At 45.3% G+C, this 14720-nt stretch overlaps 1 protein-coding gene across 1 annotated transcript in view; it reads right to left on the minus strand.

Moving 5' to 3' along the window:
* Nucleotides 1-13197, minus strand: part of LOC144488338 (adhesion G protein-coupled receptor E3-like) — a gene marked incomplete at its 5' end in the record, with an annotated part of 80490 nt that extends 67293 nt beyond the window's left edge. Inside the window, 2 exons of the mRNA XM_078206389.1 lie at nt 1907-2065; nt 13105-13197. Of these exons, the coding sequence (XP_078062515.1) occupies nt 1907-2065; nt 13105-13197 (252 nt within the window). The remainder of the gene's footprint in view (nt 1-1906; nt 2066-13104) is intronic.
* Between the last annotated feature and the right edge of the window lie 1523 nt (nt 13198-14720).

Below are 14720 nucleotides of genomic sequence, written 5' to 3' on the forward strand. Positions count from 1 at the left end.
CTGCAGGCGAGGTTGGAGAATCCCGGCCTGTTGTTATCGCTTTGCTACACACCTTTTTCCTGATTGGGTAATGAAGTGCTATTTCTGCATCTTTGGATTGTCTGCACTCCCAATCTCGGGTATATCTTGGTGGGCCTGTATTCAGTGCCATTAACCCTGGGGGAGGCAATGATGCAGTGGTATTGTTACTGGGCTAGCAACCCAGAAACCCCAGGTTTGAATCCTGGGGCAGGCAACGGTGCAGCGGTATTGTTACTGGGTTAGCAATCCAGAAACACAGGGTTTGTAATCCCACCTAAGGTGGAAGGGAAAAAAAAGCAGTAAGAAACGGGAAGCAAGAGAACGAGTCTTGTATAGGTTAAAATGATTTAAAAACAAAACTAGGAAGTAAGAATACTGATTCAAATTGTTTTTTTTTCCTTTTGTAAGATGGTGAAACTTGAATTCAAGAAAAATCTGGTATTTAAAAGTCTAATGGTGATCATTAATCTATTGATTTAAAAACAACAGGTTCACTGTTCACCAGTTTCAGGGTTTAGGGCCTCTGTGGGATTGTTGTCGGTGCAGGCTCGATGGGCCGAATGGTCTCCTTCTGCACTGTAGGGATTCTATAATTCTATGAACCTAATTTGTTTGCGAGCCTATTAGTGAGTTGAATGTGTGCAGCGTAATCACAAGCCAAAAGTAATGGATCCCCGAGGGAAATTTAAGCCTGAATCACTTATGAAGAAGAACGTTTGATAATCCTGTAATTGCCAACTGTGACACAACAGAACTCCTCTCAACTGCTAGTCGGACCAATGATGTTCAACCAACGTCTCGTTGAAGATCAAACTCAAATGAGGAGTTGAACCGAAGAATATAAGAAGTAGGAGCAGGAGTTGACCATTCAGCCCATCGAGCCTCGTCCACCGTTCAATACGACCATGGCCGATCTTGATCTTCAACCCAATTTTCCCACCTTCCCCATATCCCAGAATTCCCCGAGAGATCAAAAATCTGTCTATTCCGGCCTTAAATGTATTCAATGGTGGAGCGTCTGCAATACTCTGGAGTACAGAACTCCAAAGATTCACAATCCTCTGAGTGAAGAATTTTCTCCTCATCTCAGTCCTGAATGATTGGCCCCCTTATCCTGAGACTGTGCCCCTCCCCCATGTTTTAGATTCCACCCCCTCCCACCACCCCACCCCTGCCCCCAGTGGAAACTCAGCATCCACCCTCAGAACCTTGTAAGTTTCAATGAGATCACCTCTCTACATTCTAAACTCCAGGCGATATAGACGTGGTTGATGACTCAGGATCACTTCGCTGCAAGATTGGACCTTTGGTGGATCAGACGTTCACTGGGTAACAGTATAGAGCTGCCAACTGGCCATCCCACTTCGGATAGTTCCACTGCTAACAGTGACATGAGGGTGGTGCGGTGGGGGTAAGGCAAGGAAGGGGGACTACACTACTCGGCCAGCTCTGGCAACTTCTCAAATCTGAGTCAAAGACCCCAAACATAACTTTAGAGCATGGAGGAAAAGCTTCCCATCATGCCTGTCTTTGACTCTTTTGACGCCCGTGGGGGAACACGCAGCATAGATCACCACTTGCAGGCACGTGGGTGACAACAGTGCAGCGAAAATCAAACTCCTTCAGCGAATACAGTTTGCCAAACACTTGACTTCCAATGGATGAAGATGGTGGGCCTTTAATAGCCATTGGCTCATTTAGATGCAGCATGGATTCATTCAGTGCTCCCAGTTCAGGCCAAGAATGCAGGACTAAAAGTTGTAGAACGGTGACCCATGACCTTTCACCCTTTGACTGGTGCGAAGTGCACTGAAAAGAATGCATGAACTCCCCTATCACGCCACAAAGTCAAGCATTGAAAGAATCGATATAAAATTATGCTCACCACGGCAGTTCGTCCTTGAGGTAAAGTTATTTGTTCCTAATTGGTTGGTGTATCCTTTCTTACAGGTACAGTAGAAACTCCCAGGTGAATTGTAACATTCTGTGTTTGCGCCGCACCTTGCCTCTGTAGTATACTCGTCACCACCACACTCATTGTCATCTGAAATGAAGAGAAAGAAGGTTACAGGCTTTAATAGAGATCTAAGAAAATAAAAAATATGTGCGGTAAGATTTGTACCTGATGCACCATTTAATATAATCATGGCTGCTCTTCCAACTCAAGTCCAGGAGTAGGTCACTTGGCACTTCATAGAATCGTACAATCCCGACAGTTCAGAAGGAGGCCATTTGACCCATCGGGTCTGCCCCGCCATTCAATCAAGGCTAATAAGTTTCTCAAACCCATTCTCCCGCCTTTTCCCTGTAACTTTTGATGCCCTTACCAATCAAGAACCTATCTATCTCTGTCTTAAATACACTCAGTGACTTGGCCTCCACAGCCTTCTGTAGTAATGAATTCCACAGATTCACCGCCTGCTGGCTGAAGAAATTCCTCCTCATCTCGGTTCTAAAGGGTCGTCCCTTTACTCTGAGGCTGTGCCCTCGGATCCGAGTCTCTCCGACTATTGGAAACATCTTCCCCGCGTCCACTCCATCTAGGCCTTTCAGTATTCTGTAAGTTTCAATGAGATTCCCCCTTATTCTTCTGTGCTCCATCGAGTACAGACCCGGAGTCCGCAAACACTCCTCGTACGTCAAGCTTTTCATTTCCGGGATTATTCTTGTGAACCTCCTCTCGACTCTCTCCAGGGTCAGCATATCCTCCCTTAGATACAGCCCAAAATTACTCACAATATTCCAAATGTGGTCTGACCAGAGCCTTGTAAAGCCGCTGCAGTATAATATATATAACATATATACAAAATCACCCTGATATCATCATGCCTAATTCTTTGAAGCTCTAGTCAGTGTCTCAGCTTCCACCCTGCTCAAGCTTGCTGAGAAACATACACGTTTCAATAGTATCATCTCTCATTCTGCTAACCTCCGGGGAACCTGGGCTTAATTTATTCACCATCTCATCTCATCCCAGGAATTACATATTGACTTTCCAGCAGAATAGTCTTTATCTCGGCACTGCGTCTTTGCTTTATCGTTAAATATACGTTCTCTAGTGGTTGGGAAAAATCCATCAATTACATCTGCACTCGAAACCTCTGAACTTGTTGCATTCTGCATTCAAACCACACGGGTCTGTCTCACACTCATCGTAATCTGGAATAAAAATCAGTTCTTTAAACCTGGGCCATAATATGGTTATACTGCAGAGAACAAAATCGCTGATTGGCTGGCAAGTGGAATTTGATTGGTCCAGGCATTGCCATGGAGAAAGCTGAGGCGAAGCAAGCTCCTGGGACCATTCTGAAAAGTAAAGTAAAGTTTATTTATTAATGTCACAAGTAGGCTTGCATTAACACTGCAATGAAGTCACTGTGAAATTCCCTTAGTTGCCACACTCCAGCACCTGTTCGGGTCAATGCACCTAACCAGCACATCTTTCGGACTGTGGGAGGAAACCGGAGCACCCGGATGAAATCCACGCAGACACGGGGAAAACATGCAAACTGCACACAGACAGTGACCCAAGCCAGGAATCAAACCCGGGTCTCTGGCACTGTGAAGCAGCAGTGCTAACCACTGTGCTACCATGCCGCTGCACCACTGAGTGTTTACTGAAATATGAATGGATATTTTAGATGTTGTTTCTCCATCAGAATAGTATTTACCTCGGCACTGAGTCTTTGTTTTATTGGTAAAGGTAGGTACCCCAGTGGTTGAGACAAATCCATCATTGCAGCTGCAGTGAAAACCTCCAGATATGTTGATGCTTGCTGCATTCAAGCCACATGGGTCTGTCTCACATTCATCAGTGCAAAATAATCAAATAATCTCCCTGAACACCTTCAAGTACTGATCATCTTTCAGCCCTGCTCTAGCTTCTGCCTAATGAGAGGTTCCGCTGACATTTACCTCGCTGTGCCATGGCTCACTTTCTAGAGAGGTCAAACTCAGAATGTAAACCTCATTCAACATCGTGAACAGCAAGTATTTTGCTGGGAAGAGATACTGATATATTCCTTATTAATATTCATTCACGTGTAGCACAAAGCCCGCACTTATTGCCCATCCCTAATTGCCTTTGAGAAAGCGGTGTTGAGTCATCTTCTTGAACTGCTGCAATCCCTGTGGTGTAGACACACCCACTGTACTGTCTGTAAGGGAGTTCCAGGTGTCCGACCCAGTGACAGTGAAGGAATGGTGATCTATTTCCAAGTCAGGATGGTGGGTAACTGGAGGGGAACTTGCATTGGTGATGTTCCCATGCATCTGTTGCCCTTGTCACTCCAGAGAATAGAGGTCGTTGGTTTGGAAGGCGCTGCCTACGAAGCCTTGGTGAGTTCCTGGAAATTCATCTTGTAGATGATATACACTGCTCCAACTGTGCATTGGTGGTGGAGGGAATGAATGTTTGTGGATGAAGTGCCAATCAATTGGACTGCCTCGCCCTTGATGGTACCAAGCTCCTTGACCGTTGTTGGAGTGGCACTCATCCGGGTAAGGGGAGAGTATTCCGCCACACCCAAGACTTGTGCCTTGTAGATGGTTGACAGGCTTTGGGGAGTCAGGAGGTGAGTTACCACAGAATTACCAGCCTCTGACCTGCTCTTGTAGTCACAGTATTTATATAGCTGGTCCAATTCAGTTTCATGGTAACCCCAGGATATTGATAGTGTGGGATTCAGCAATGGTTATACCATTTGTTTGTCAAGGGGTGATGGTTTGATCCTCTCTTGTTGCTGATGGCCATTGCCTGGCACTTGTGTGGCACGAATGTTACTTGCCATTTGTCAGTCCAAGCCTGAATGTTGCACAGGTCTTGCTCCATTTGGCCATGGACTGCTTCTCTATCTGGGGAGTCACAAATGAACTGAATATTATGCAGTCATTGGCGACCATCCCCACTTCTGACCTTATGATGGAGGGAAGATCATTGATAAACCAGCTGAAGATGGTTGGGCCTTGGACACTACCCTGAGGAACTCCTGCCCCTGAGGAATGTCCTGGAACTGAATTGATTGACCTCCAATCACCAAAAACATCTTCATTTGTGCTAGGTATAACTCCAATGAGTGAAGGGCTTCCCCCCTGATTCCCATTGACTCCAATTTTGCTAGGGCTCCTTGATGACATTCTTGGTCTAAGTCATGGACAGTTCCCTCACCTCTGGCATTCAGCTCTTTTGGCCATGTTTGCACCAAGCTGTAATGAGTTCAGGAGCTGAGTGTCCCTGCCAGAACCTAAACTGAGCCTCAGTGAGTAGGTTATTGCTGAGTAACTGTCACTTGATAGCACTGTTGATGACCCTTTCCAACTCTTTAATAATGATTTGGAGTACACTGATTTGGCCAGGTTGGGTTGTCCTGTTTCTTGTGTATAGGACAAACCTGGACAATTTTCCACATCGACGGGTAGATGCCAGTATTGTAACTGTCCTCGAACAGCTTGGCTAGGGATGCAGCAATCTCTGGAGCACAAGTCTTCAGTACCATTGCTGGAATATTGTCAGGGCCCATAGCCTTTGCAGTATCCAGTGCTTTCAGTTGTTTCTTGATATCACGAAGAGTGAATTGAATTGGCTAAAGACTGGCATCTGTGATTCTGGGGATCTCCGGAGGAGGCCGAGATGGACCATCCGCTTTCGCACTTCTGGTTGAATAGATAAGATAGAAGCAGGGAAGTTGTTTCCACTGGCGGGTGAAGCTAGAACTAGGGGGCATAGCCTCAAAATAAGGGGAAGCAGATTTAGGACTGAGTTGAGGAGGAACTTCTTCACACAAAGGGTTGTGAATCTGTGGAATTCCCTGCCCAGTGAAGCAGTTGAGGCTACCTCATTGAATGTTTTTAAGGCAAGGATAGATACATTTTTGAATAGTAAAGGAATTAAGGGTTCTGGTGAGCGGGCAGGTAAGTGGAGCTGAGTCCACAAAACGATCAGCCATGATCTTATTGAATGGCGGAGCAGGCTCGAGGGGCCAGATGGCCTACACCTGCTCCTAGTTCTTACGTTCTTATTATGTTCTTATGTTAAGATTGTTGCAAATGCTTCAGCTTTATCTTTTGCATTGACATGCTGGGATCCTCCATCATTGAGGATGGGTTTATTTGTGACGCCTCCTCCTTCATTGAATCAATTAATTGTCCACCACCATTCGCCACTGGATGTAACTGCCGAGTTTTGATCCATTGTTTGTGGAAACACTTAGCCCTGTCTATTACTTGCTGTCATGCTGTTCGTTCCTGTGTTACAGCTTCATCAGGTTGATATCTCATTTTCAGGTGTGCCTGGTGTTGCTCTTGGCATGCCCTCCTGCAGTCTTCATTGAAACAAGTTTAAAACAATAAGCAAGGTTATTAATCTCCTCCTTAGTGTAACTCAATTATTGCATGAGTGGGAATCCACTTTGTAAACTTGACTAATTTGTATTTCCAGTGAGGCGATTGACCATTGGGAGTACCTCTTGGGGATTGGTTGAAGGTGTCATGGGATATGGTGTCCATTACAATGAATGGTGGGGGAATCTCTCTCACTCTATGTGGTCCCATTGGGGAAAACCTCATGCCTGGAGAATGCATTTCTAACATGACCCCTCGTCAATATTGGCTGATTACCACTTTCTTGATCTAGAATCATAGAGTTATAGAATCCCTACAGTGCAGAAGGAGGCTATTCAGCCCATCAAGCCTGCACCAACAACAATTCCACCCAAGTCCTTTCCCCACAACCCCACATATTTACCCTGCTAATCCCCCTGACACTAAAGGGCAATTTGCCATGGCCAATCAACCTAACCGACACATCTTTTGGACTCTGGGAGGAAACTGGAGCATCCGGAGGAAACCCACGCAGACACGGGGAGAACATGCAAACTCCACACAGACAGTCACCTGAGGTCGGAATTGAACCTGGGTCCCTGGCCCTGTGAGGCAGCAGTGCTAACTGTGCCACAGCACTGCCCTAGATTTTTTTATACATCTATTGACAACACTTAATTGCCACACTACGTAACTTTCTCAAATATACAGATGTTTCCTGTCTTAGCAAGACCAGTCAACTCACATTTTGCTTCTGAATGCATTGAACTTCCTTAAATTAATGCTGGAAAAATAATTTGCACTTTTTAATATGGTTGTTACAGAGAAGATACCTGGAGAAAGTGTGACATTGTATTTATTGGCAAGGGGAATGGATCTTGCTACTGGTATTGTTCCATTTCTAAACAAATTGAAGAGGAAGAAGGACTTTCCTTTTTAGAGCACCTTTCAGAAATTTAGGAAGGCCTAAAGCACTTTACAACCGATTAAGTATTGCGATTATTAGACAATTCTAGAAGGTTGAATGTAACGTCTAAGCTGACACTCCAATACTGTAATGAGGGCGGGCAATATTAAAAGATTCCATAGCACTGTGCCAAAGAAGAGCAGGGGAGTTCTCCCCAGTTTCTTATTCCTCAACCGACCCTACAAATAAAAATTACCGGTATCTGGTTATTGTCTCTGAAATAACCCCCAGGACTTGCATGGGGAATCACGGATTGACCTCCCTGTAAGACTTATTGATTACGAGCTCCCTGGGGATTGGCAATTAATTCACCAGGTGGAGATCGTATACCGAGCCCTATATAAAGCAAGACCTGGAGTGGGTCCATTATTGCATTGTCCCGGTTGGGATTTGTTTGTGTTCACCATAGGCTTGTGGTTTTGCTTTATTTTATTTTGTGCAATAAAACACTGCTCGTTTACAGCTGACTCCTGGAGTTATTATCGTCCCATCGCTTACTTTGCTGCACATAAATTACCTGCTGCATTTTCTCAATACAGCAGTGACCTAGATTTCAGAAGTATTTCATTGGCTGCAATCCACTTTGGGACACTGAAGATTGTGACAGGTGCTTTACAAAATGCAGGTCTGTTTGACTGATGCAGACAAGGTTCAGGAAGCACAAGTTGTAGCTCTCTGTGCGATAGGGACCACTGACTGATCGAGTTTAATGTCTTTTTACCAAAGCCTTCAAAATTTAAAAAAAGCTGAATTCAAAGAGGTAATTAAAAGATTAGAATAAATGAATTAGTGAGGTAGATTTTCAACATTGAAATCAAATGGAGGTACTTATCAATAATGGTGTTGGACAAAGAGGAAAAATACATGCATACTTTCAAGTTGTACAGAGAAAAGCATGGTATGTGAACAATTTCTTTACCATTTGGGTATAGAAGGATATGGGCCAAATGCGGGCAATTGGGATCAGCTTAGGGGTTTAAAAAAAAATAAGGGCGGCATGGACAAGTTGGACCAAAGGGCCTCTTTCCATGCTGTAAACCTCTATGACTCTATGACCATGGCAGATTGTCCTTGTGGTAAAGAAAACTTTTCCTGATAGGTTGACGTACCCTTTCTTACATGTACAGTAGTAATCCCCAGCTTTATTGTGATATTCTGTGTTTGTGCCGCACCTTGCCTCTGAGTATACGCATCATCACCGCACTCATTGTCATTTGGAAAGACGAAGGTCAGGATTAGAAGGTTCTTTTTCCCTTTTGTTGAATGAAGGGTCACTTGGGAACCAATGGGTTTTTCTCTCTTTTGGTGTTAGAGAGGGGAGTATCGTTTATGAAATGATAATAGTGTAAAGTGCTGCTGTGCTAAAATCCTCCTTCCGATTTCGACTTCAGCTGGGAACACCAGAGGCGCGACCATAGAAACATAGACGATAGGAGCATGAGGAGGCCATTTGGCCCTTCGAGTCTGTTCCGCCATTCATCACGATCCTGGCTGATCGTTCAACTCAATAGCCCAATCATGCTTATTCCCCATTACATCTTTCTGCCCCGCTACGCTGGTCGAGTAGCGGTGTCAGGCCGGTCACGATCCTCCCAGGCCATTTTTATTGACTAATCAGCGACATGCCAGGAAAGGGCACAAAGCGGACTTAAATATTTATAGCTTCATTAACATCTGTTTAGTGAGCTCAGGATGCTATTGTCCGGCTCACTTAGACCTCCGACTTTGCAGGTGGAGATTCTCTCTGGCGAGGATCACAACTGGTCCTCACCAACGGCAGTGATGGTCTCACCAGTGGGATTGGGGTCATTGAGGCCTCCTAGGTGGTTGGGGGCAGGTGGTGGTGGACCCTGGCAGTGCCAGCCTGGCACCCTGGGACCGCCCATCAGCCATCCTGGCACTGTCTGCCGGGCACCAGGCATTGCCAAGAGGGTGGGGCATGAGGGGGTAGGGCTTCATGGGGGTACAGCCAGACAGGGGGGCTGAGCAAGACAGGGGAGGATGGGGAGGAGGTCGGTAGGATGAGAGGGAAGAGGGAACTCTGCGTGAAACTCCCAACTGCCAAAAGAATTGACAGTGTGGGAAAATTACGTGGGGTGGCTCTGTGAAAAAACCAGAGTGGAACACTCCGGTTTTCAGACTTTTGTGATTTCCCATCCCACTCGCCACAGGAATTGTAGTGGGCAAGGGGTGGACCATGCAAAGGTCCATTGATCCCGGGTGGGATTTTCCAGTTTTGGGGTGAGCGTGGTCGGAAAATCCTGCCCTTTGAATTTTTGGGGGAAAATTGTATCCTTGGACTTTCACGGAGTCATGGAGACTGCGCCTTATCCAAAATGGCGCCGGGACCCCAGATCTGGAAGTCACGCCTCCTATTACCAACAGATCTTATTTTTGTCAGGAGGGGAAAGGAAGTGGAGTGTGACTCACACACGGAGGAAACCCAATCCCAGTGTTGCTGAGTTCAAACAGACCCCATTTTCTCCAGAGTGAAGTCCGTTTCGCATAGTGTGTGACTTACGATTTTTAAGATTTGACGTGAGTGCTCATAAAACGTGGAAAAAAGCTATGGAATTGCCAAGCTGTCAAGTTATTTAAATCCCCTACCCTTTAAGTTTTGACAAGAAACAAACATGTTTCTCTGAGTTGAAAAAAAATGACTCTTGTAATTTGTTTAGCAGAGCATTAAGGGCTATTAGCATCATATTATTTATGCTTTACTTCTTTCACAACCTATCATTATCAGAGCTGGAGGCCGATAAATTCACAGTTTGATTGATATCTCCAAGAGGTTGTGAAGGGATTAGCTGTCTTTGATGTGACATTCTGATTGCAATTGTTTATGTTTATAATGGATCAAGTACTTGATAAGGGGTTTAAATGTATTAAGTGGACATTTATCAATGAGACTGTTTTCTTTAAATATAAGGATGTCCAAAGATGTGCGGGTTAGGTTGATTGGCCAGGTTAAAAATTGCCCCTTAGAGTCCTGAGATGCGCAGGTTAGAGGGATTAGTGGGTAAATATGTGGGGGCAGGGCGTGGGTGGGATTGTGGTCGGTGCAGACTTGATGGGCCGAATGGCCTCCTTCTGCACTGTAGGGTTTCTATGATTTCTATGATAAGGCGGTCTTTAATAGATGCCTCGCACTTTATTTCATTTCAACTATGAAGTATGTCCATAGTGGATACTGGGTACAAGGGTTAGCAGGTGGGATTTGTTAATGTGCCATGTAGATGATGATATATCAATGATATTCATCAATCATGTGTTACACTCTCTCTCTTTCTCTCTCAAGAGAGAGAGGTTGGAATCATGTCTAGGAGCGACATGCCTACTCTGTAACCTGTTCAGATATAGTACAACTAAACAAGTGTGAAGCAGGTTCCAGGTTCCATGCCTCCAGTCCGTTTAAGAACCAAGTCCCACGCTTAGAGTCCATGATCGAAGAGCCAATCCAGAACAGTAGTGACTGCAAACAATAGACTTTTCTCCACTGGGCAGAGTGATTAATACGCAAACCATGAAGGAGTTAAATTCTATTTAGCATCAGTGACCACAAAACCCATCATTGTTGACACTCTTGAAATTTATTCTCCTACATACTTAGTATATCGTGTTACTCACTGCAAGTGCAGGAGCACTGTCTAACACATATAGCAGATAATGCAAACGCTTTTTTCTTGGTGGTTACAAGGGATTACGAACTAGTACCATGGGCAAAAATTCAGGTGAATCTCCAGGGAATGGTAAATATTTTAGATTCATTGTTTGAATGTGCCTTCATTTCAATAAACTGTGTACAGTCACATTGATAATCCTTCAATTTTATCAAACCTGATTTGCAGTGATGTCTGTGCACCACACAAGTCTCCCCCACACTCTATTACATATCGCCAACGTATTCCCCTCCCCTCATGCCTGCAACAACCTTCATCTTAAGTACATTATTTGTATATGATTCAATCATCATGTGCTAGCAAGTTCCTTATTCTCTTTCTTTGCACTTTAAAGGCCTGATCAGCAATGTTTTCTGAGTTATGTGTGTCCATTTCCAGAAGCCTTTGCTCCACCACTCCATTTAGTTTCTTGCCTTCCAAGAGGTTAGAGACTCTCTCAGGTCTATCAACACGCGAGGCAGACAGAACATGTGTTTATGTCTGTTTGCATAGCTGGCTTTTTCTGGAAAAGGTCGGTAGTAGCTGTAGCTTGAGGGGCACTTCTCCACAGTGGTACAGTGGCGAGCACTGTTGCCTCACAGTGCCAGGGAACTGAGTTCGATTCCCGGCTTGGGTTACTGTCTGTGTGGAGTTTGCATATTCTCCCCATGTCTGCACAGGTTTCCTCCGGATGCTCCAGTTTCCTTGGACACTCCAAAGATGTGCAGTTTAGGTTGATTGACCATGCTAAATTGCCCCTTAGTTTCAGGGAGACTAGAATAAATACGTGGGGTCACGGGATAGGGCCTGAGTGGGATTGGTACGGGCTCGATGGGTCAAAAGGCCTTCCTCTGCACTGTAGGAATCCGATGATTCTATGATTGACATCAAAGCACAGATGATCAGCAGTCTGACCTACTCTCATTGTCAATACGTCATTGGCGTATGGGAAAGATTTACACGTTGAGAATCAACCTGTCTGGCCATGTTATAAATGCATCTGTGTGGCCATCGCATCCCTGGGTGGGACTTGAGCCCAAAGCTCCTGATTTAGAGGCTGTGATGCTGGACCACAAGAGAGCAATGACCTCCTTAGTCCTCCCAGCAAAATGAATCACCTTACATTTCATTGAAAGTTTGTGGGTGCAATTGTCCATTTTTCAAGAGGTGTGCAGCCTTTTCTGCCATATTTTCCAACACTTTGCCTAAAAAAAGGAAGCACATCCCACAGCTTCATATCAGAGACTCTCAAAAGGACACCCTGATCAAAAAAAATGAAGCCCCTGCCATGGACACGCTACACACCCCATCTTCCCAGACAAGGGACCCCACCCTCCTCCACCTCCCAGGTAATGATCCCCAGTTCCTCATCTACCCAGGACATCTACCCCCCCGTTCACCCCCACAATATCCTTCCTCTCCCCACACACTCACAGACATCCCAAATGGAAGCCCCTCTGGCAGTGCCAAAGGCAGTGTCGGGAATGCTGGGGTACTGCCTGGGCATGACCTTCTCGCTACTGGGGCTGTACTTAACTGAGCACCCCCGATGTGCTCAATTCAACAATTCCCCATTTTATAAAACCTTTCGTAAACCCTACCAATGTGACGTCACAAAAGACCATAAGATATTGGAGCAGAATCCGGCCATTCGGCCCATTAGATCTGCTCCACCATCCAATCATGGCTGATAACTTTCTCAACCCCATTCTCCCACCTTTCCCCCATGACCATTTATCCCCTTACCAATCTCTGACTCTGTCTTAATCCAGATGTGGGTGGGGGAGATCTGTACGTGGGTGGGTGGGAGGGGAATGATACAGTGGGAAGGGCTGGTATACGTATGCTAATGGGGTTCCCGGCTTTACATGGTGGGAACCCCATTTTGTCATCGGCGGGGATGGGACAATTGAGTGGGAAAATACCACCGGCATGGGACTCCCTCTCGATTCTCTTCCCCTGCCGCCATTCCTACCTGCCAAAAATGGGGTGGAAAATCACCGCCCCGCCCCCCGCATCCCTTCCGTATCTCCAACTGATGTATTTCTCAAAAATCTTGCTGCTGTCTCGTGTTAATTTTTTTGGTTATATATCACAGAGTAAGAAAGGAAGAGAAACTAGTCTTCATGTAGGACTCACCAATGCAGGTCTTGTTTGGTAAAAGATAGAATCCAGGAGGACATTGTTTGCCCTCAACTCTCCTTGGGCTCCATCCATTGCCAAAGTAAATCACTGGGAGTAAAAGGAAAGTTCACATGTTTGACGCAAATATTCATACCAAGTCCCAATCAACCATCACTTCTCTTCTTGCCGGTCTATATTGGCTCTCCTTATGTTCAAATCACTCTAAGGCTGCGCCACTCCCTATTTCTCCAAACTCCTCCAACTCAAAAGACCCTCAAGTTCTGTGACTCTCCCAAACATGCTAATTGTGCATTTCTATGTCCCTACTGTGCTTTGGTGACTGTGTTTAAAGTAGTCAAAAGCACACTCTAAGCTCTGGAATTCCCACCCTAAACCATTCTGCCTATCTCACCTGCTTTAACACATGGCTTGAAATACTTTGGCCAAAAATTTAGTCACCAATCCCATAAGTTTCCCCCTGTGCCTCAGTGTCAATTTTATTCTGATTGCATCCTTATGAAGAATCTTGGGAAATTTACTGGGTCAAGGGTGCGATGTAAATGCAAGTTATTGTTGTGCCTAATTTTTGAATAGGCATTAATTTGCTTGTTTCCCTTAGAAACAGAAAAACCCTTAACCCTAAAAAACTTAGGCCAGGTCTTCTAGTCCTGCCAAAGATAAAGTTTAAAGTTTATTTATTTATTGGTGTCAGATGTAGGCATACATTATCACTGCAATGAAGTTACTGTGAAAATCCCTTAGTCGCCACACTCCGGCACCTGTTCGGGTACTCTGAGGGAGAATTTAGCATGGCCAATGCACCCTAACCAGCACGTCTTTCAGACTGTGGGAAGAAATCGGAGCACCTGGAGGAAACCCACACAGACACGGGAGACGGTGCAAGACTCCGCACAGACAGTGACCCAAGCCAGGAATCGAACCTGGGCCTCTGACGCTGCGAGGCAGCAGTGCTGACCACTGTGCCACCCGATGGGTGAAGGTGAAAGAGAGAATGTCCGAGATGTGTGGGGTCCTTGATTATGCTGGCTGCTTTGCTGAGGCAGCGGGGAGTGTAGACAGAGTCAATGGGTGGGAGGCTGTGAATTTGGGAAGGGGTTTGATTGGATAGGTGTGGGGAATGTGTTTCCACTGATGGGAAAAAGCCCTGCTACAAAATCGACCATCCAATGAATGGAGGAGTGAGGAAGATGGGAATTCAACCTATAGATTGTAAAATGATCTGGTCAGTAAAGTTATGATGTGGAGATGCCGGCGTTGGACTGGGGTAAAGTTTCTACAAAGATGCAAGAAAGCAGACAAGATACCGAAAGGACTACAGATCACGAACCCACTCAGGTCAACCTATAACACAGATTACGCTGAGAGGACTTTGCCGTCGCACCTCTCTCACCCTCCTCAACCACCAGTAAAGTTAAACAGGGTTGGCCACTTAACCATCAGGTTCAACTATAACCAGTGCATATGCTTCAAAAAAAATTTCTCTTTTTACTGATTTACCGCCGAGTTTCCATGGAGATGTCCAACAAACTGAACTATTTTGACCCAATCACACAAAGAATCCAATGTGGAGAGCAGGATGTGTTTATGAAGGGAGGAGTTGGTGGGAGAGC

The sequence above is a fragment of the Mustelus asterias genome, unplaced genomic scaffold (genome assembly GCF_964213995.1).
Source record: "Mustelus asterias unplaced genomic scaffold, sMusAst1.hap1.1 HAP1_SCAFFOLD_1476, whole genome shotgun sequence".
NCBI lineage: Eukaryota > Metazoa > Chordata > Chondrichthyes > Carcharhiniformes > Triakidae > Mustelus > Mustelus asterias.